The sequence below is a fragment of the Gadus macrocephalus genome, chromosome 16, assembly GCF_031168955.1.
Source record: "Gadus macrocephalus chromosome 16, ASM3116895v1".
In the NCBI taxonomy this organism is placed as follows: domain Eukaryota; kingdom Metazoa; phylum Chordata; class Actinopteri; order Gadiformes; family Gadidae; genus Gadus; species Gadus macrocephalus.
In genome coordinates this window covers 13,434,767-13,451,428 of record NC_082397.1, presented here as the reverse complement: position 1 = coordinate 13,451,428, position 16,662 = coordinate 13,434,767, and the positions used below count along the sequence as shown (strand labels likewise).

At 40.5% G+C, this 16,662-nt stretch overlaps 1 protein-coding gene across 1 annotated transcript in view; it reads right to left on the bottom strand.

The window, feature by feature from the left end:
• Nucleotides 1-16,189: 16,189 nt before the first annotated feature.
• Nucleotides 16,190-16,662, bottom strand: part of LOC132475204 (CXADR-like membrane protein) — a 61,097-nt gene continuing 60,624 nt past the window's right edge. The window contains exon 5 of the mRNA XM_060076210.1: nt 16,190-16,230. Coding sequence (XP_059932193.1) covers nt 16,190-16,230 — 41 coding nt within the window. The remainder of the gene's footprint in view (nt 16,231-16,662) is intronic.

Genomic DNA, 16,662 nt, shown 5'->3' with positions numbered 1-16,662 from the left:
ATAAACAGAAACCAGATTAGTCATCATCGGCTTGCTGAGCTCTCTTGAATTGCTATGTTTGCTACAATGGCTGTCATGGCAATCTTTCCAAGTACATGTCATTTTGACCTAGCACACTGCATGTCAACTAGAAGTTCCAGAAGCAATGCAGTTACAGTGAGGTTGGATCAATGAAAGGCTTCTATCGAAAGATACACAATAAGAGAGAAAAAGGGCACATGCTACTGGCTGTCCATTTGATATTAATATATTGTACTGCATCATTTGCATGGTTGTATGATTAAAATGTAATATGAAAATAATAGAATTCATAAAAATATTATCTTGCAAATGCTTAGTTTATGGTTTAAAGTCATTAAAACCTGTGCATTTGCTAAGGATCTGAAATCGTTGAACAGTAATTAATTGGAATTACTTGACACAACTCTTTTGATTTCTGTTGCACAACAATAGCATTGTTATTGTTTGGGTGCATTAATGAAATTAATACACAATGAGTAATTTTATGAGGGCTATACTGTCATTTCCTTGTCAACAGTCTGTAGGATGTTTCAGACATATGAAATCAAAGACTGTTGTATGAATATAACCTTTCCTACAAAAAAAAAAGATTATACGGTTCACTACGGTTTTGTGACGATCACAACAAGTCTCTTGTCTAATGTATTCAGCAGTGTGGCGCAGTGTGGCATATTGTGTGTGTGTGTGTATGTGTGTGTGTGTGTGTGTGAGAGAGAGTGAGTGAAAACACAAGATTAAGGACAATGAGATAGGAAATTAATGTGTATCACTATCTACATGTGTATGTCTGTATGTGTTTATATAATATCTTAAGCCTTAGTGAATGCTCAACTGATGGCACCTTATAGCATTCGTTTAATGAAAGATAATTGGACAACCTTTATTTTAATTATAATTTTTTTAAGCATGAGGTATCAATGCTGATATAGACAACCTGCAAAGACAATGGTAACGGGCCATATTCCTCAACTGACTTAAGTAGCCTTACTAATAAATGGACAATTTATAGATTAGGACCATTGCGTTATTGTGACAGTTTAATTATTAATTCTAAGAAGAGTATGAAGAAGTGAGAGGAATTTTCATAATTGTAAAGAAAAAGCAAAAACCATGGAAACATAGACTTTCCTCACCAGAGATGGGTCATGATAAGAGCCTTTGAGTTTAAGAACATTGGCTCACTGCTACGTGTGGAATGGCTGGCAAGGATCAGACAGTTGTGTGGAAGACAAGACAGCTCTTTCATTAATATTTCAAACTCTTTTCACAGTCATCATTATCTTGGCCTGGTACAGTGAAACCGCACATGGAAAACTCACAGAGGCTTTTCTTTTCTAAAGCAGTGGTTTCTTGCATGAGGAATATAAATTATATGTATGTTTTCCCTATGTAGTAATAATAGTAGTAGTGGTAGTAGTATAGCACTATTATAGTTCTAGTATACATGCAGTAGCAGTATGTATTTATAGCTCCCCTACATTGTTTCCTGGGTTTTGTAAACTGGTTTAATATGATCTCATGAAGACATTCATTGAAAAATGATCTGCATTCCCTAAATAGGCGTCCTTCACATAATGTCCTTGATTGCATAAAAGATTTAACTAAATAAATCACATTGGCGCCTGCCATGTCGACCCACCTTGATGGCTGAAACATGACAACGTTTAAGTTGTCAAGGTTATTCCTCCCATTGGGAGTAACACAGTAACACTGTTAAGAGTGCTCCATGAAAGCTATATCCTGGTTTTGTGTGTGTGTGTGTGTGTGTGTGTGTGTCGTTGTGCATGTGCGTGTGTGTGTGTGTGTGTGAACACGTGTGTAGGTGTGTGTGTGTGTCTGTGTGTGTGAGGTGTGCGTGTGTTTGTGTGTGATTGATGATTGTGATGCGTTATTTATCAGATGACAGGGCTCTAGATTCACAGACATGTAGTAAACACTATACCACAAAAATATATAGTTAAAAACGAAAAAAAAAACATTTCTGTTTCTGCAAGTCTGTGCAGTGCAGGAAAACATACGTATCACGCTCAAGAAAACATCAAAGATAAAAGATGCGCAGTGAGCCTTCCATATATTTGTTATGAGAAAGAATCGTCTGATATTCTTGAGCCTCTCTAGTGTGAATAACAATGTTATTCTGCCACCCTCTGGACAATCTTCACAATGCATACTGTATGTCATAAGTCATATGTGGCCATTGAAAAGGTTATTAAACTCCGATTTTATCACTGTACTTAATGCATCATGTAAGCAACACAATTCCATACATATAGGTCAGCTGTAGTTAAAGACAGTTATTTGCAGGACTTTTTTTCCCTTTTACTTCTTTGATGGAGATAGTCAGAGACAACCAGGACAGAATTTTAACATGAAAGTAAAATCCCTAATTACAAGAACAAAAAGAAAACTTTAATTGAGATTTACAAATGGCTTTTACCACACAAGAACCCTTTATCACCTCAGGGAAATTATATTTGCATGCTGCACTGATTTGTTATTTGATGAGGGAGATCCGATGATTACGCTCACCTTGGAAAAAAACAAATCCTCTATTAACACAAATCCGGGCAACGACTGTTTGTGCAGTGAAGAGAGCTCATATGAAAAAAATAGGACACCCTATTTTTCCCAGTAATTTGTGTGCAATTAATCTGGATCTGCAGTCAGAGGGAAAAAGGAAATGACTTTGAGCGGCCCTACTGAGCAGTGACCCCAGGGGACCAGCCCAGTTTTCATCTCGATGCTGAGATGGTGATAGCGAGGTGCGCAGCTAAATCAATTTCCCAGTGCCGGCTCATTAGCTGGGGCCCTGGGGTGAGCCCTGCTCCATGGTGACGCCTTTGGAGGAGCAGAAGCAGGCGAGGAAGTTTAGTATCTGGCTGCCACAGCATGGCCCCTGGAGGAGATGGATCCTCTCCTGGATTGGTTAGAGGTTTACACCTTTGGTGCTCGGGCTTTGGGTCAGAATGAATGGGCCTTCAAAAAAGAACCAAATTGCTGTATGAATGAATGCATGACTTTAGGGATCTGACGTCATGCCAGGATGACCACATGTACACAGAGAGATGCAGAGCTGCAGGTGATTACGTGCACATATGTATGAGTCGTGTATATGAACACACTCGCTCTGTCCCGTTCTCTCTCTCTTTCTCAGTTTTTGCAATTCTCCTCCTCTTATTAGTTATTTCCATGACATACGACGTAACTGTATTGTGGCTAAACAACTCTGGGCTGGTGGTCAAATAAAGGGCTCAATGATATTGGCCTTGGCAATGAGTGCAGAGAAGAATGTCCCGTCTAATCAAATGCTGGACGTTCAGTCAATTTGCCTTGGACTAAAGTTGCTGTTTGGATTTTGTGCACACAATTACCCTGGTGAAGTACCTTAACGAACATGCGATCTGTAGGACTCATTGGTGGAGCTTTATGTTGGGCAGGTGAAGGAGTCAGTACAGACAGAAATGTTTGCATCACAACTGTTTATTACTATGATATAAATCTGCATCTATTGTAATACATCGAGTTGTGAGAACACATAGCCTAGAAAAAAATCAAGGTTTCCGGTACATCAGACCGATTACACCGTCGTTGTCGCTGTTTGTATCCATTATATACCATTGTATCCATTACAAAAAGTATTTATCTGTGCATGAGGTACAGGCAGGAGACTTAATGCTTATAGCAAAGTCATATTTATTAAATTCCCCTGGCACGTGAAACCCTACACCCAGAGCCGCTGAATGGAATGGTATCTCTGCAGAAGGACAATGTTTGAGGATCTTTGTACTGTACAATGATGACGTATCCAATACTGAACAGAAACCTGCATTCATAATCAATGTGCAAACAGAGCACAAGAGCGGATTACAAATTAATTTAGACCCCAGAGCCGCAGCCCTTTAATGCAGTTGGAATCTTTTTCCTTTCAGCAATTCTGTCACAGAAATAGTGCTCAATTTCTGTAAATTAAATAAATTCTATTTGGTACGCTCAATATGAGATAAACATTGTCTGTAACTTTGCAGCAGTGAAACATGCAATCTGCAGCCATATGAAGTTTGAAGTCAGGGGAGACACTCAATGAGGTTTGGAATCCGAACAATCCAATGTACTCCTATCCATAATGAAGCTTAATGGATTTGTGTATTGTGGAAGCCGAGCACATATTACATATGATCATTAATTCATTAATATCAACCGTGTAATCTTTTACAATGGAGTCGTGTCCATGTTTGAGATGTAGACCTTTATTCAGACGTAGTCAGCAACTACAAAAGAAAAAGGATTTTCTATCGTTGCCTTTAGGCTACACTATAGGAGGGTGGGGGGCTATATGATGAAAAGAAGATGATCAATGCAGCCACCATTCAACGGGAGAATGTGACGCCTAGTGTTGCCATCAACAGCATGACACACGCATACCCGCCAGGGCCTCTTCAAAAAATGAATCCAGAACTTAATGAATACAGGGGCTTCTTTCAACCGTTATCCATTGTTACAACCTTGTCACTAGTTTTGAAGTACAAAAGTTGTATTCGATTCTCCTCCCGCTCCTCCTCCAATCCACCACATCCTAAATGCGTATTGCATCACCCTCGACCGTGTTGACTACTTATTGGGCGTATTCCAATTGAGTGGCTTGAATAACGAATGTAACCATTTTATCCACTTGGAAGGACGCCAGCCCCCGGGTAGTGCCAGGGGCTTGTCCGGATGAATTCCTTTATAGTGATACTCTCAGTGCATTCTAATCAGCTCTCAGTAAAAACCAACTGGCTGAGGTTTTATGCTTTTGCATGGTCGCCAAGAACAAGGTCACTCACAAACTGTCTACGCATTTTAATGCGCACGAGGCCTAGCAAAAAAGGTAGTAACAGACTGATCCTGGCTTCATCAAGGTCACTTAAAAAGTAGCAGTGAGTTTTCAGTTTGTCAAGCTCACAGCTGCATGGGGTGGAGTTTACTAGTGTGAAAACAATTTGTTGATTCAGCACAATTATAATATTGATCATTGACTAATTGTTTTGTAGATATATCAAGTGACATACTTAAATGTCTTTGGCAATACATTTTATCATTAATTATTGTGTTTTTCCTTGATTCTCATCAGACAAAGATAACAATTTATCCTTAATTTGGGCTCTGGTTACTGATGACTTAATAAACAATTCATAGAAAACATGATCAAATAACGAATCAAAATCGTAATTTATGCAAAGAAATCTCACATTATAAAGCTGTACACAGAGATAAAGAAGTACTGTAAGTCTAATTCAGCACAATAGCTGATATATATAGGCCAAATGTGAATTGAGGACAAGTTAAGATTTTTTACAAATCCGACTTCCAGAAGGACTGGCAGGATAATGACTTCAAACCTAAAATACCCAAATCCCCCGGGCTCCAGGGCACATGCGGTCTAGTCACCATAGGAAGCCTGGATGACCAGGAAGAGGAGCCAAGCCTTCAGCAAGACCATTTTCTGTCTGCTTCTATTGCAGAGATATCTGTTCATTTGAACTGAGCTTTCCCTATTGAAATTCCGGTAAAAATATGAATTGCAAGGTCAAAGAAACGAAAATCATATAAAAAAGACACTTCCCTTAACAGTTTTAAGTGGATTAGGCTGTGTGAATCAAATATTTCCCCAGCAACATTCAAGGAAAAGGTCTAAGGCCGTTGACCAGTCCTGAGGCACTTTGTGAGCCTCAAAGTTGCCTTAAAGTTGTTTGTGTTGTTTTCTGGATGGGAGAAAGATTAAATCCTGGGCTTCTTGCCATCGTTCACACATTAAGCGAAATGTCTGTGGTGAAAAAAAAATTCTCTCTTTCTCTCTCTGTCCCTCTATGCCCAGAAGCTTCTGTTAGAAGCCACATCATTAGACAGATGCCTCTTAGCATTGTAACACTATCAGTGAGCTGTGCAATCTGGCATGGCCAAAGATGGCGTTGCTATTACCCAGAGAATCTCAGGACAGAGGCATCACATTAAGGGTCTGATAAGGGCTTAAGGAGAGGGGAGGGAAAGATGCCTAATCACAGCACCAAAGTGGCTGCCAACCACCGGGTTTAATCGTAGACAAAGCCCTGTTTCAATAGTCCTTTTTGACAGTTCTCATAGCTTTCTGTAAACGGTGTGCTGTTGTTTTAATGCAGCACTGCTTGATATTGAGGCGTCTTCTTACCATTCAAGGGGAAAGCTAATCATCACCGACTTCACATCAAATTTAAATACTCCGAAATTGTCAGGGTGTGGGTGTCTCCCTGTGTTTCCCTCCTGTGTTGATTACTGTTCCCTCCCCTAATGTGTCTCAGCTGTTCCTCGTTGTGTTTGCTATTTAAGCCCTCGTCTTTCCTTTGTTCCTTGTGCTGTCATTGTGGTTTATCGTGGTTTGCTGTGGTGGTTAGTCTTGCGTGTTCCGTGTTCCCTGTCGTCTCCCGAGTTCCCTGTAGTCTCCCGAGTTCCGAGTTGTCTCCCGAGTTCCCTGATTCCTGTGCCTTAGCCTTTAGGCTTGAATAAAGTGCCGTTTCCTGAAACCGTCTGCGTTTGGGTCCTACCTGCCTGCCTGCACCCGCAGTTACCTTAACAGAAATACAATACGCCATTCAGTTATATTGGCTTATTCATTGGTGGACATGAAGGGAACAAGCCAGTCAGACTTATCAAAATGTCAAGAACTCTCAAGGTAATGTATTGTACACATTTGAAATTGTAGCATTGTTTTAAAGGATTGAATAAAAAATTAGGCATGTTGTTATTTAATGCATCATTTATTTTACCCATGGATTACCTGCTATCTGCCAATAAACCAAACATGCTCCGCTGCCTTCCTCTGCTCCAGCAGGGTGGATGTGAATGCACCAAGAGGCAGATCGAATGCCAGCAAGGCTGTGAGCGCCATTGGGGTGACCTCTGCCATCCACTGGAGCCATGCAGACTGGGTGTAATTGCTTTGTGCCATAAAGTACCCATTGTATGTCAGTTTGTTAATGGAATTAGTATCAGCCAGAATGAAGCAAAACTGTGTCACATTTCACTGGACCTCATTGCTTATGGTTGTATAATATGAATCTGAACTGACAATGAAGGGACTGAAAGGAAATGCTTTCACTCACCTCCTTCATCAAATATCCCTCAGATATTATTGTGAGGCAGTTAGTAACAGGGAACCAATTGAAGCCAGGTAGACATGCGTGCGTACAATTCCTACTACTTTGTTTTATTGTTCTCCAGATGCACCGTTGCCCCAATAGGCAGCATTAGGTTGACATGTCAAAGAACATGTGGAGAATTAAAACGGCATTGTACTTTTGCATTGTCATTTAAATCACTTAAAATCTATCTTTTTTTAATCATGCAGTAACTTACTTGTAAATTCAAGCGCCGGTTTTTACAATGCATTTGAAATTAGCGGGGTAGGGAGGGGGAAACAAAATAACGAAAGAGAAGAAAGAGAGTAGCCTAAGCTGTGTGCAGCAATCTAGTGGAACAATATTCGATCTGATAGGGGAATCCTTGTGTGCATTCAGGGGCAACGGAGGTACGCTCAAAAAAACAACCGAACTGACACGGAACTTTTGAACAATCAAGTCATCACATTCGTTCACCGCGTTTGATGCTTAGTCATTCATAGATTGGGCAGCTTTTGTTGTCCTTACTTTTGTTGTTTTCGGGTGTTGTAAGGGGACACGGTCTTCCCGCGTTGGTTGGGTGCATGCTGGGAAGGGTGCAGCGTGGAGATGTTCCTGAACAAGCCGTCCTCTGTCGCCTCTTCCAGCTTCAGTTGTGGGACGAGATGACCAAAGGCCATTCTATTGCTATGCTTAAATGTGAATCATGCCTTGTAAACACTGAGATCCGCCGTGGCACCGTTCTGCACCGATAGTGTGCGACGCAACGACAGTGAAAGTGAAGGCTCCCAATGGTAGCAGCAGGGACCGGCCGATGGTGTCGCTCTTGTGCACATCCTTTTGTCGATCAATTTAAAAGTAAGAACCAAGTGAAGGTCAAACTTGAGAAATGTCCCAATCAGGATGTAGTTGGACCGTAAGCCAGATAACACTTTAAGATTTCTGTGATCTGTGAATGTATCGTGGATATACCTTTCATTACAATACAAATGCTCAACACAAACAGCAGATGGACGATTCGCCAAAAACTAGGCAGGAAACAAATCCAATACACGAGTAGAGCGCTGTGATCATGAACAGTGTCTCCAAACAGACACTCACAAATCATTACAAACTATAGCATACTTGCAAATGAAAAGACAGACATAGCTTGACGTCCAACGTGACTGAATCAGGAGTAAACATTATAGCCTACCACAATAAATATATTTATATATTTATATGACAGTTTCTAAACGTAACAACACAACACGTTTAACTGGAACATAGCATGCTGCTCCAAAAAAATCAGATAGTCTGCTCTAGATATGAAAACATAAGTTATTTCTAATATTGACAATTGCACACCTTCAGATTTCGTTTCATATAAATATTGACTCAGCAATGCTCCCACTGTCCTGTGCCCTATAGTTCCATAAAAGGCTCACACCCACATTAATATATAGTCTAGTTGGCTTGAGCGCCAAAATATAAACAATGATCTGAATCAACACAAGTGGAACAGAGATAATTATTGCCATTTACAGTCAAAGCAGCATTAATGCACCAAAAAATGAAGACTTAACCTTTAGGTTTCTGAAATATAGAGAGTTGCCTATTCTTTCAGATCATTCAAAACAATGAAGTGAACATTAATTGATATGTCTTGATATGAATATAATTGTGTTAGCCTAATGGAGCTACTTCTTATTAATAGGTGCTCTCTTTATGACCTTGCCTCAGAAGATTTCATTATCCATATCATTCTTTAAATTAGATTGACTAATTGCTTCACAATGACATATTTTTGATTGCTACGGTGATATTTATAGTTTGTTTATTCTAGTATGGAAATTATTTACACAGAAATAAAGAATAGGCCTCAAAACATATTTTCCCATAAAGGAGGCAAGATTAATTGAAACATGAATCTGTCTGATCAACATCTTACAGAACTGTAACCAGTTACTTCAGTATGGATAAGAAAATAAACTAAAATGTAGGCCTCCCGCTCCCGCTATGTTTATATTGGCTCACAAAGGGGAAAAGTCATGGCTAGCAGAATGGGTTAGCAAATCGGCTGATGAATAATTTCTTCATAGTTCCTGTATTTGCAAAGATCAAGTTTGCAAAGGGAATCATAGCGCCAGAGGGATGTAAAAATAGCATGCAATTAACCTCTCCGCTAGCTGTGAGGCATAATGGCAGCGTTGTAATTAATGTAGTTGGCAGACAGTGAAATACTTACAATGTGGGTCAGAGTACAATCTCCATTATTCAGGGAGATTCAGCAAGACACCAGGAGACGTCAAGCAAGGATTTCTTGGTGAAGCTTGACACCACCATGAAGTGGATTTGATGTGGGTGTGAGTTTATGCACAATTTCAAATGTTTGTGATTTTGATGAGAGATGCAAAGTCACTTTCTTTAGCAGAATTCACTGATAGCAGATTAAAAATGAGCAGTTCAGATTTATATCATTTTACATTAAAGAAATAAGTTCTTAATACTGATAATGATGTGTTCCGACAGACATGTAATGGATAAAATATGAAGTTAATCTATAGGAATTCAGGATGCGTTGTAGTTCATATTTATTATTTATTCAAAAATAATTCCTTCCCCAACCTTGCTTACATACAGCCAAGAGAGAAAAATGCTTCCTGGTTGACACCAGGGGGGGCAATTAGATAAGTTATGAATACAGGAAAGTAAAAAATATTTACTAGATTATGAAGCTAAACAAAGAGAGAGTTTAATATATTATTAATTAAGATCATTACATTCCGTGAACAAATATCTATCCTCTTTACAAGTTGAAATGTGTCTCCCCTTTTCATTATGGGCAAGTTATCCTCTTTCAATGTTCTTTTTTCTCTTCTAAATATTTCCCTCCACCACTGCGTTCACATGAATATACTTTATCCAACCCATCAATTAGGTTTTCAAGGAATTGAAATCGTCCATTGTATGATTCGACATTCAATGAAAAAGTGAGTCCTTTTCAATAATGTATGCACTGTGCATTGTGTGTGTGTGTGTGTGTGTGTGTGTGTGTGTGTGTGTGTGTGTGTGTGTGTGTGTGTGTGTGTGTGTGTGTGTGTGTGAGTGCAATGCCATGTCAGTAGGACGGGCATGACAGCGGTATTACGCTTGGCTGATCATGTAGAACAATGTCCACAGAGTGGTGGAGCAGGCAGTGCAGAGAAACCCTATATCTCTGGCCTTGTTAAGCCTTAATATGGATGTGGAGGCCCTGGAAGACGGAGACTAGGACTGGAACGGGCTACTCATGTCAATGATGGCAGATGACAGAGTGCTCATGTACTATGGTTCAGAGACCAGGGGTCGTCCCCGTGCTCTTTACGTGCAATTCTGTGCATAATATCCTCACGGCCAGGATAGCGTAGTGGCTGCTAAGTTCCTTTATAGCGTGTATCTGAATTCAGTGGTTGTTACTTTAAAGAAGAACATCTGCTAAATGACTGAATAATGAATAGTGATATCTCCCACACTGAACCAAGGATTCGGTGACCTCTACTTATACAGGGATGAAGCCACATCCCCTCTTCTCACCCGGCGGTTGACATACACACTCCATCTTGTGTGCTCAATGGCGTGACAATGTAAGGAGAACTTCTCAAAGGAAAGAGATGAATGTCGCTCAATAAACAGCTGACAAGTCAATAGATATCGCTGACCTCTTCAGCCTTGGGTGGTGTCATTTTGAAAGTCAGAGAGAGAGAGAGAGAGAGAGAGAGAGAGAGAGAGAGAGAGAGAGAGAGAGAGAGAGAGAGAGAGAGAGAGAGAGAGAGAGAGAGAGAGAGAGAGAGAGAGAGAGAGAGAGAGAGAGAGAGAGAGAGAGAGAGAGAGAGAGAGAGAGAGCAAGCATGGGCAGCTCGTTTTGGAGTGAGGCCAAGAAACCTCTTCTTCTGTCATTAGGTGAGTGCTGCATGCAGCGCTCAACTATTGTTCTTCATAAGTTTTATTCTTTCTTTCTTTCTTGCTTTCTTTCAGATTTTTTAAATATTACATACTTTTTAAGATATTCTACTTTTAAAGTAGGCCTACAATCTTTTTTTTAACATGGGAGTCAATGGGAGGACGGCAGAGCCGTCCTCTGGTAGGCTACTTCAACTTTTTAAGACGTAACTAAATCAATTCTCAACCGTTTATCTTCGTTCAAACCATTTAACAAATCTACACACTTGTATCTTCAGTAATATACAAACGGAATTTCGATATCATTTAAACTTTCTTCAGAATCACAGTTTTAGATGCATACCAGCTTCAGTTGGTCTCATTGATTTACATTGACGCTGGAGGGTGAGGACGTTCAGCAGTGTTGCCAGATTGGGCCGTTTTTTCCGCTCTATTGGGCTACTTTTGAAGATGAACTGGACTGAAATTTGTAGTTTAGATTATATAACAGATGTATTGTCTGCCTTCTGATTATTAAAATAACAAAAAATGGCTGAACTTTTTAAAAGGGATTAAATTGTACAGTGAAAGTGTTACAGGGCGCCGCCATGTTGGAATTCAACAATCAGATACTTCACTGGCATGGTAACCTACTCCTACTCTCTGGCTCTTTAGCAGCCATAACAGATAATGAGTCAGGCTCTGAGGCTGGCAGCCTTTAAACTGACTAACACTCCGATAGCCCCTGTCATGTAAATCGGACCATTAAGTGTATAAACTATTACTCCAACGATATCACAGATCTATGTTTCCAAGCTTCTATTTAAACTACGGCGGATCTGTAAACAGAAGTTCAACAAATGCCCCTTTCTACTCACCCTGATGTTCTCCGACTAGCCGATTGCTGATGCAGAAGGAGTTAAACTCGAAGAAGTAGGTTCATAGTAAGGGGTCATCCCTATGTTCCCCGGGTCCTATGTTCCCCGCTCGGGGAACATGACCTTAAAAATAAAGGTCCTATGTTCCCTGTTTTTCCCAAAAAGGGTCCTATGTTCCCCTGTAGCCATACATACCGGGGAGCATAGGACCCTTTTTGGGAAAAGCGGGGAACATAGGACCCTTTTCTGGGAAAAGGGTCCTATGTTCCGCGCAATCTATCAATCTTTAAAAATATTTAAACTTTGACGCGACATTTGCGTGATGACAGCCAATCGGCGTTCAACAGCGTGGCCACTGAGTGACATGTGTAACGTAACAGCCAATCAGCGTTCAACCGGCCAACTCAGTGCAGTGCAGTCCGGGGTGAACTGCAGCATGGAGGAGAAAGTGATTGTTGCCGTTTGCGACTCCCGGAACTCTTCATATAATAGTAGGCCTATATAATATAATATAATTGTATAATAATACTGTATCACGGCCAAAAGCTCTGTGCGCCTCCGGATGGCCGTAGTGCGGGGAGCTCTCGTAGGCAGGGGCGGCCCCAGCACATTTGGCGCTCTAGGCGAGCTTCACTCCTGGCGCCCCCCCCCCCCCTCCGCAAAAAAAATAAAAAATAAAAAATAGTTCGTTAATTCCCCACGAAAACTGAATTGCAACCTTGAAAAACTGTTTTGCCCTGTAACTGCATTTCTTTCACATAAACACAACAACGATCGCAACGATGAACAAACATTAATTCAAGAATAAAATCCACGGAGGAAATGGCAAGCCTGTGCCCTGCTGAACTACGCTCCGACCACGCCCCCCTGTGAGACGGTTTATGGACACATGCCCCGTTTTGGGAAAGTTCACTTGACTAGTTCAGTTCATAGTTCACACATTTTAAAATGAACGAGTTCAGTTCATAGTTCATTATTCAAAAGTTTGAACTAAGTTCACAGCTCTCAATATGTTGCGAGCTATAATGTTCTACATCTCTATATGTCTGCAATACCGCTCTCGGCATGGCATCTAAGCAATTTCGGCGCTCTCACACTTACCAGCCGTGTTTGTCTTCCTTAAAGGGTGTACTATGCAACGAGTAATATATTTGAAGTGCTGTTGCACTGGCTATGGTCGTTATACAGTGCGCCCCTATTTTAATCATGTCTTTTTTTATATAATGTAGAATAAATGAACATATCATTTTTGATATACCCGCCTCTGTAAAATCTTGAAATAACTATATGACAGGGAGTAGGACAACTTTGATTGAGGTACATATTTTCTTCTCAACTCAACTAAAGTGCCCGAAGCAATTCACGCATTCATCAACCTTTCCTATTTGGAATTCATTATAGGCAAAGAACAGGATTTAAAGATTTACCTTTCTCCTTTGCACGTTTCTCTTCTTCTTCCTTTCTCTTCTTCTTAAATTGCGCCCCGGATGGCTTTTGCCTCTTCATTTTCTTGATTTCGTTCTTGATTCTCGATTCTTGAAAACACTCTAACCAAACGCCTTATAGTACTAGCATGTTCTGACGAAACCAAGGAGGTAGGTTCCCCTTCCGTTTTCGATTCTTGGCTCATTTTACCCTAATGTTAGATTTATTTTTTTTAATGTCAAAATATTGGTTGGAGATATAGAAGGGGCGCAAAAATATGCGCCCCAGACCGGGGAACATATACCCTTTTTTTTTTGTTCCCGGGTCACATAGCGGGGAGCATAGGACCCTTTTTGGGAAAAACGGGGAACATATATGGACCCTTTTTAAAAAAAAGGGTCCTATGTTCCCCAATCTCATACAAAGAGGGGATAGGACCCGGGGAACATAGGACCCGGGGAACATATACGCTCCCCATAGTAATGTATCTGTGCAACATCCATCTGTGCAATATCCACTCACCTAAAGTAAACGTGACACTCGTGAATCCGCCTTGCATCTATGCTCATCCGCAGGTGTATCTCCCTAAATTCATCTAACATGTCTTTCAGGTCCCGTCCACCCGGAGCCGATTGTTTTGTGAAACCATGTCTTTATTAACCATGTTATTAGGTAGATAATAAACCATGTTCTTTAATAGATCCTTAGTCCCAGGGTGGTTTCAAATAAAACTGGACCTATGCGGTATCGTGTTAGGATTCGTGTTTACGTCTGAAGCGACGTTAGAGTTGCGTTGAAAGTTAGGCTACAGGTTTCTTTTGTATTATTTTTGTAGCTTTAAATAGCCTACAGCCCCTTGGTCATTTTAATTACGAACTGTACATTAAAAAGTATTTCTACTCAATCTAAAGGAAACAACTAGGCTACTATCTCCTCCTCTACTTGAATGTTTTTATACAGCGCGCAGGCTGGATGCGCGCAGGCTTGATGCGCTCCACTTTTTTTTGTGGAGAACCAGCGCCTTGAATATGTAGGTAGCGTTTGTACAGCTCGTTGCGTTTCCGCAATGAGTCCTTCTTTACGGAGATATTACTGAAATGCATCAAAGGAAAACGGAGGGTGAAAGATCGTTTTCGCCAGTGTCTCAGCTCGGACGTCCCTTAGAGAGAGCATGGCCACTTCCAAAACCTCTCTCTCGCACAGCATCCGACATGCCCTATGCATGGTTATGCAACCTAAACCCACCATTAGATGGTCAAGGTTGACCGGGACTTCTCGGCAGCAGACCGATTCAATGGCAGTGTCCATGCTCCGGCAGCACCCACACGCACAACAGTCACACCCACACAATCCGAAGGTTGGAGCTGGAGCCTGAAATTGATCCCTCTCCACCGGGTGGCAGTCGGACACTACAGGCATGTCCCTCACAGGCTCAAACGCGTAACCAGCGATATTAAAATCACTATTTTCCGCCGTGGAGTGTAGAAGACGTTGGCGTGTCTGCAGCAACGACCTCGTCCTACCATGCCAGTGACGTCATCGGCGCTCTAATACTAAACGACGCATTTTATTTTGTTCTTTTGTAGACACATTTTCTTTTGTTGCCAAAAAAAGCTAGGCCTATATATTGATTTTTTAATATATTTTTTTAGTGTCATTTTTTTATAATGCTCATAACTAACCCGTTATCGATGTTGATTATTTCAGTTCAGTTCATCTTAAATCACGCTCCGGCTCGCTATTCTCTTAAAGACACACACACACACACACACACACACACACACACACACACACACACACACACACACACACACACACACACACACACACACACACACACACACACACACACACACACACACACACACACACACACACACACACATTTGACGTTTCAGATACTTCAGTTCAATTCATTTTACATTTCTGCATTTTAAGAAATGCTGTGCGCTTTTCATTCAACTGTCACTTTATTATATATTTATTATACTCTATGTCTTAATCTATGTGGCTTTATTAAAAAATATTTTTTGCCTCACTTTGGACTACAGCACTCAACGCTTTTCTGCTGGAAATGCATTTTGTAGTTGACAAATAATCCACAAATGGTGAACAGAATGTGATGTCTGCAATCACCGGTGTAGCTAATAATACTAATAAGAGGGGAAGCAATTAAGCGGTGGACTTTACAAAGGTATAATGATGAGAATAACTGATCCATCCAGGTGCGCTTTAGGTGGGGTTCGGTGCATAATATCCCCATGACGGGATCGCACAGTAGTGCCTGCTGAGGTCAGAATGCACCGTTGACATGGAATTCAATGGTTACAGGGCCTTACATAGTACACGCTAGATCTCCTGTTTGATTAAGTGAAAAAATAGATTGTTGTCCTGCTATGGACGCACGTATTTGTCATACACACAAAAATATACTTCTTCACACATATTCCAATGATGTCATTATTATCTGTTTAAATCTTTACATTTAATTAAGAATGGGATCTTCCTGGCTAAATATAAGATTCAATAGAAATTAGAAAATGAAGATGCCACCAGACCTTATAGGTTGTCATTGAATATTTTATTTGCAAATGAAATAGTAATAACTCAGAAGTCGTAAAAATATACATTTTTTACTTGTGATATTTACATGGATTGTTTTTGTCAAAAACCAACAAACCAACAAAAACACAAACAAACTTTTGTACTGCTTTACAAAACATAGTAGAAGCCACTGCTTAATAAGAGATAACATGTTGAAATTAAGATAAAGTGTGTAATATCTGTCTTTTCTTATTGTCATGCAGTTTTCTTCTCTTGATATCACCGGGCAGCTCATTGTCCCAGGAACCAATCATCACCCAGATCCAACCAAACTGGTGGGATGAACACAGCACACAAAAAAGTGCAAAAGTACATGGATTAAGAACCCAAAATGGAGACGAAAATCTAAATTAAAAGTCAATAAAATCATCTGTGAATATATCTACACGTCATTTCGATTTTTTTTCTTCTTTCTTTTTCATATTTTGCAGAGTACAGTTATGATACATCAAAGCAAAGCATTCCCGTTCATCTGCTTGATCTCCCATGACATGCGGGTCCCTTATAGTTCTCCTTCTCCTTGACCAGGTTGACCAACAGACCTCTACCTCTCTCGTCGCCCATATATATACCCCCCTTCCCTCCCCTCTTCACCTCCATACCGAGACACAGGGCCACATCCCCTCAACGCCAAGAGCTTTACTTCAATCATGCAGGGGAAAGTTTTCAGGCCATAAAGAAACCAAAAAGTTGGTGGCTACATA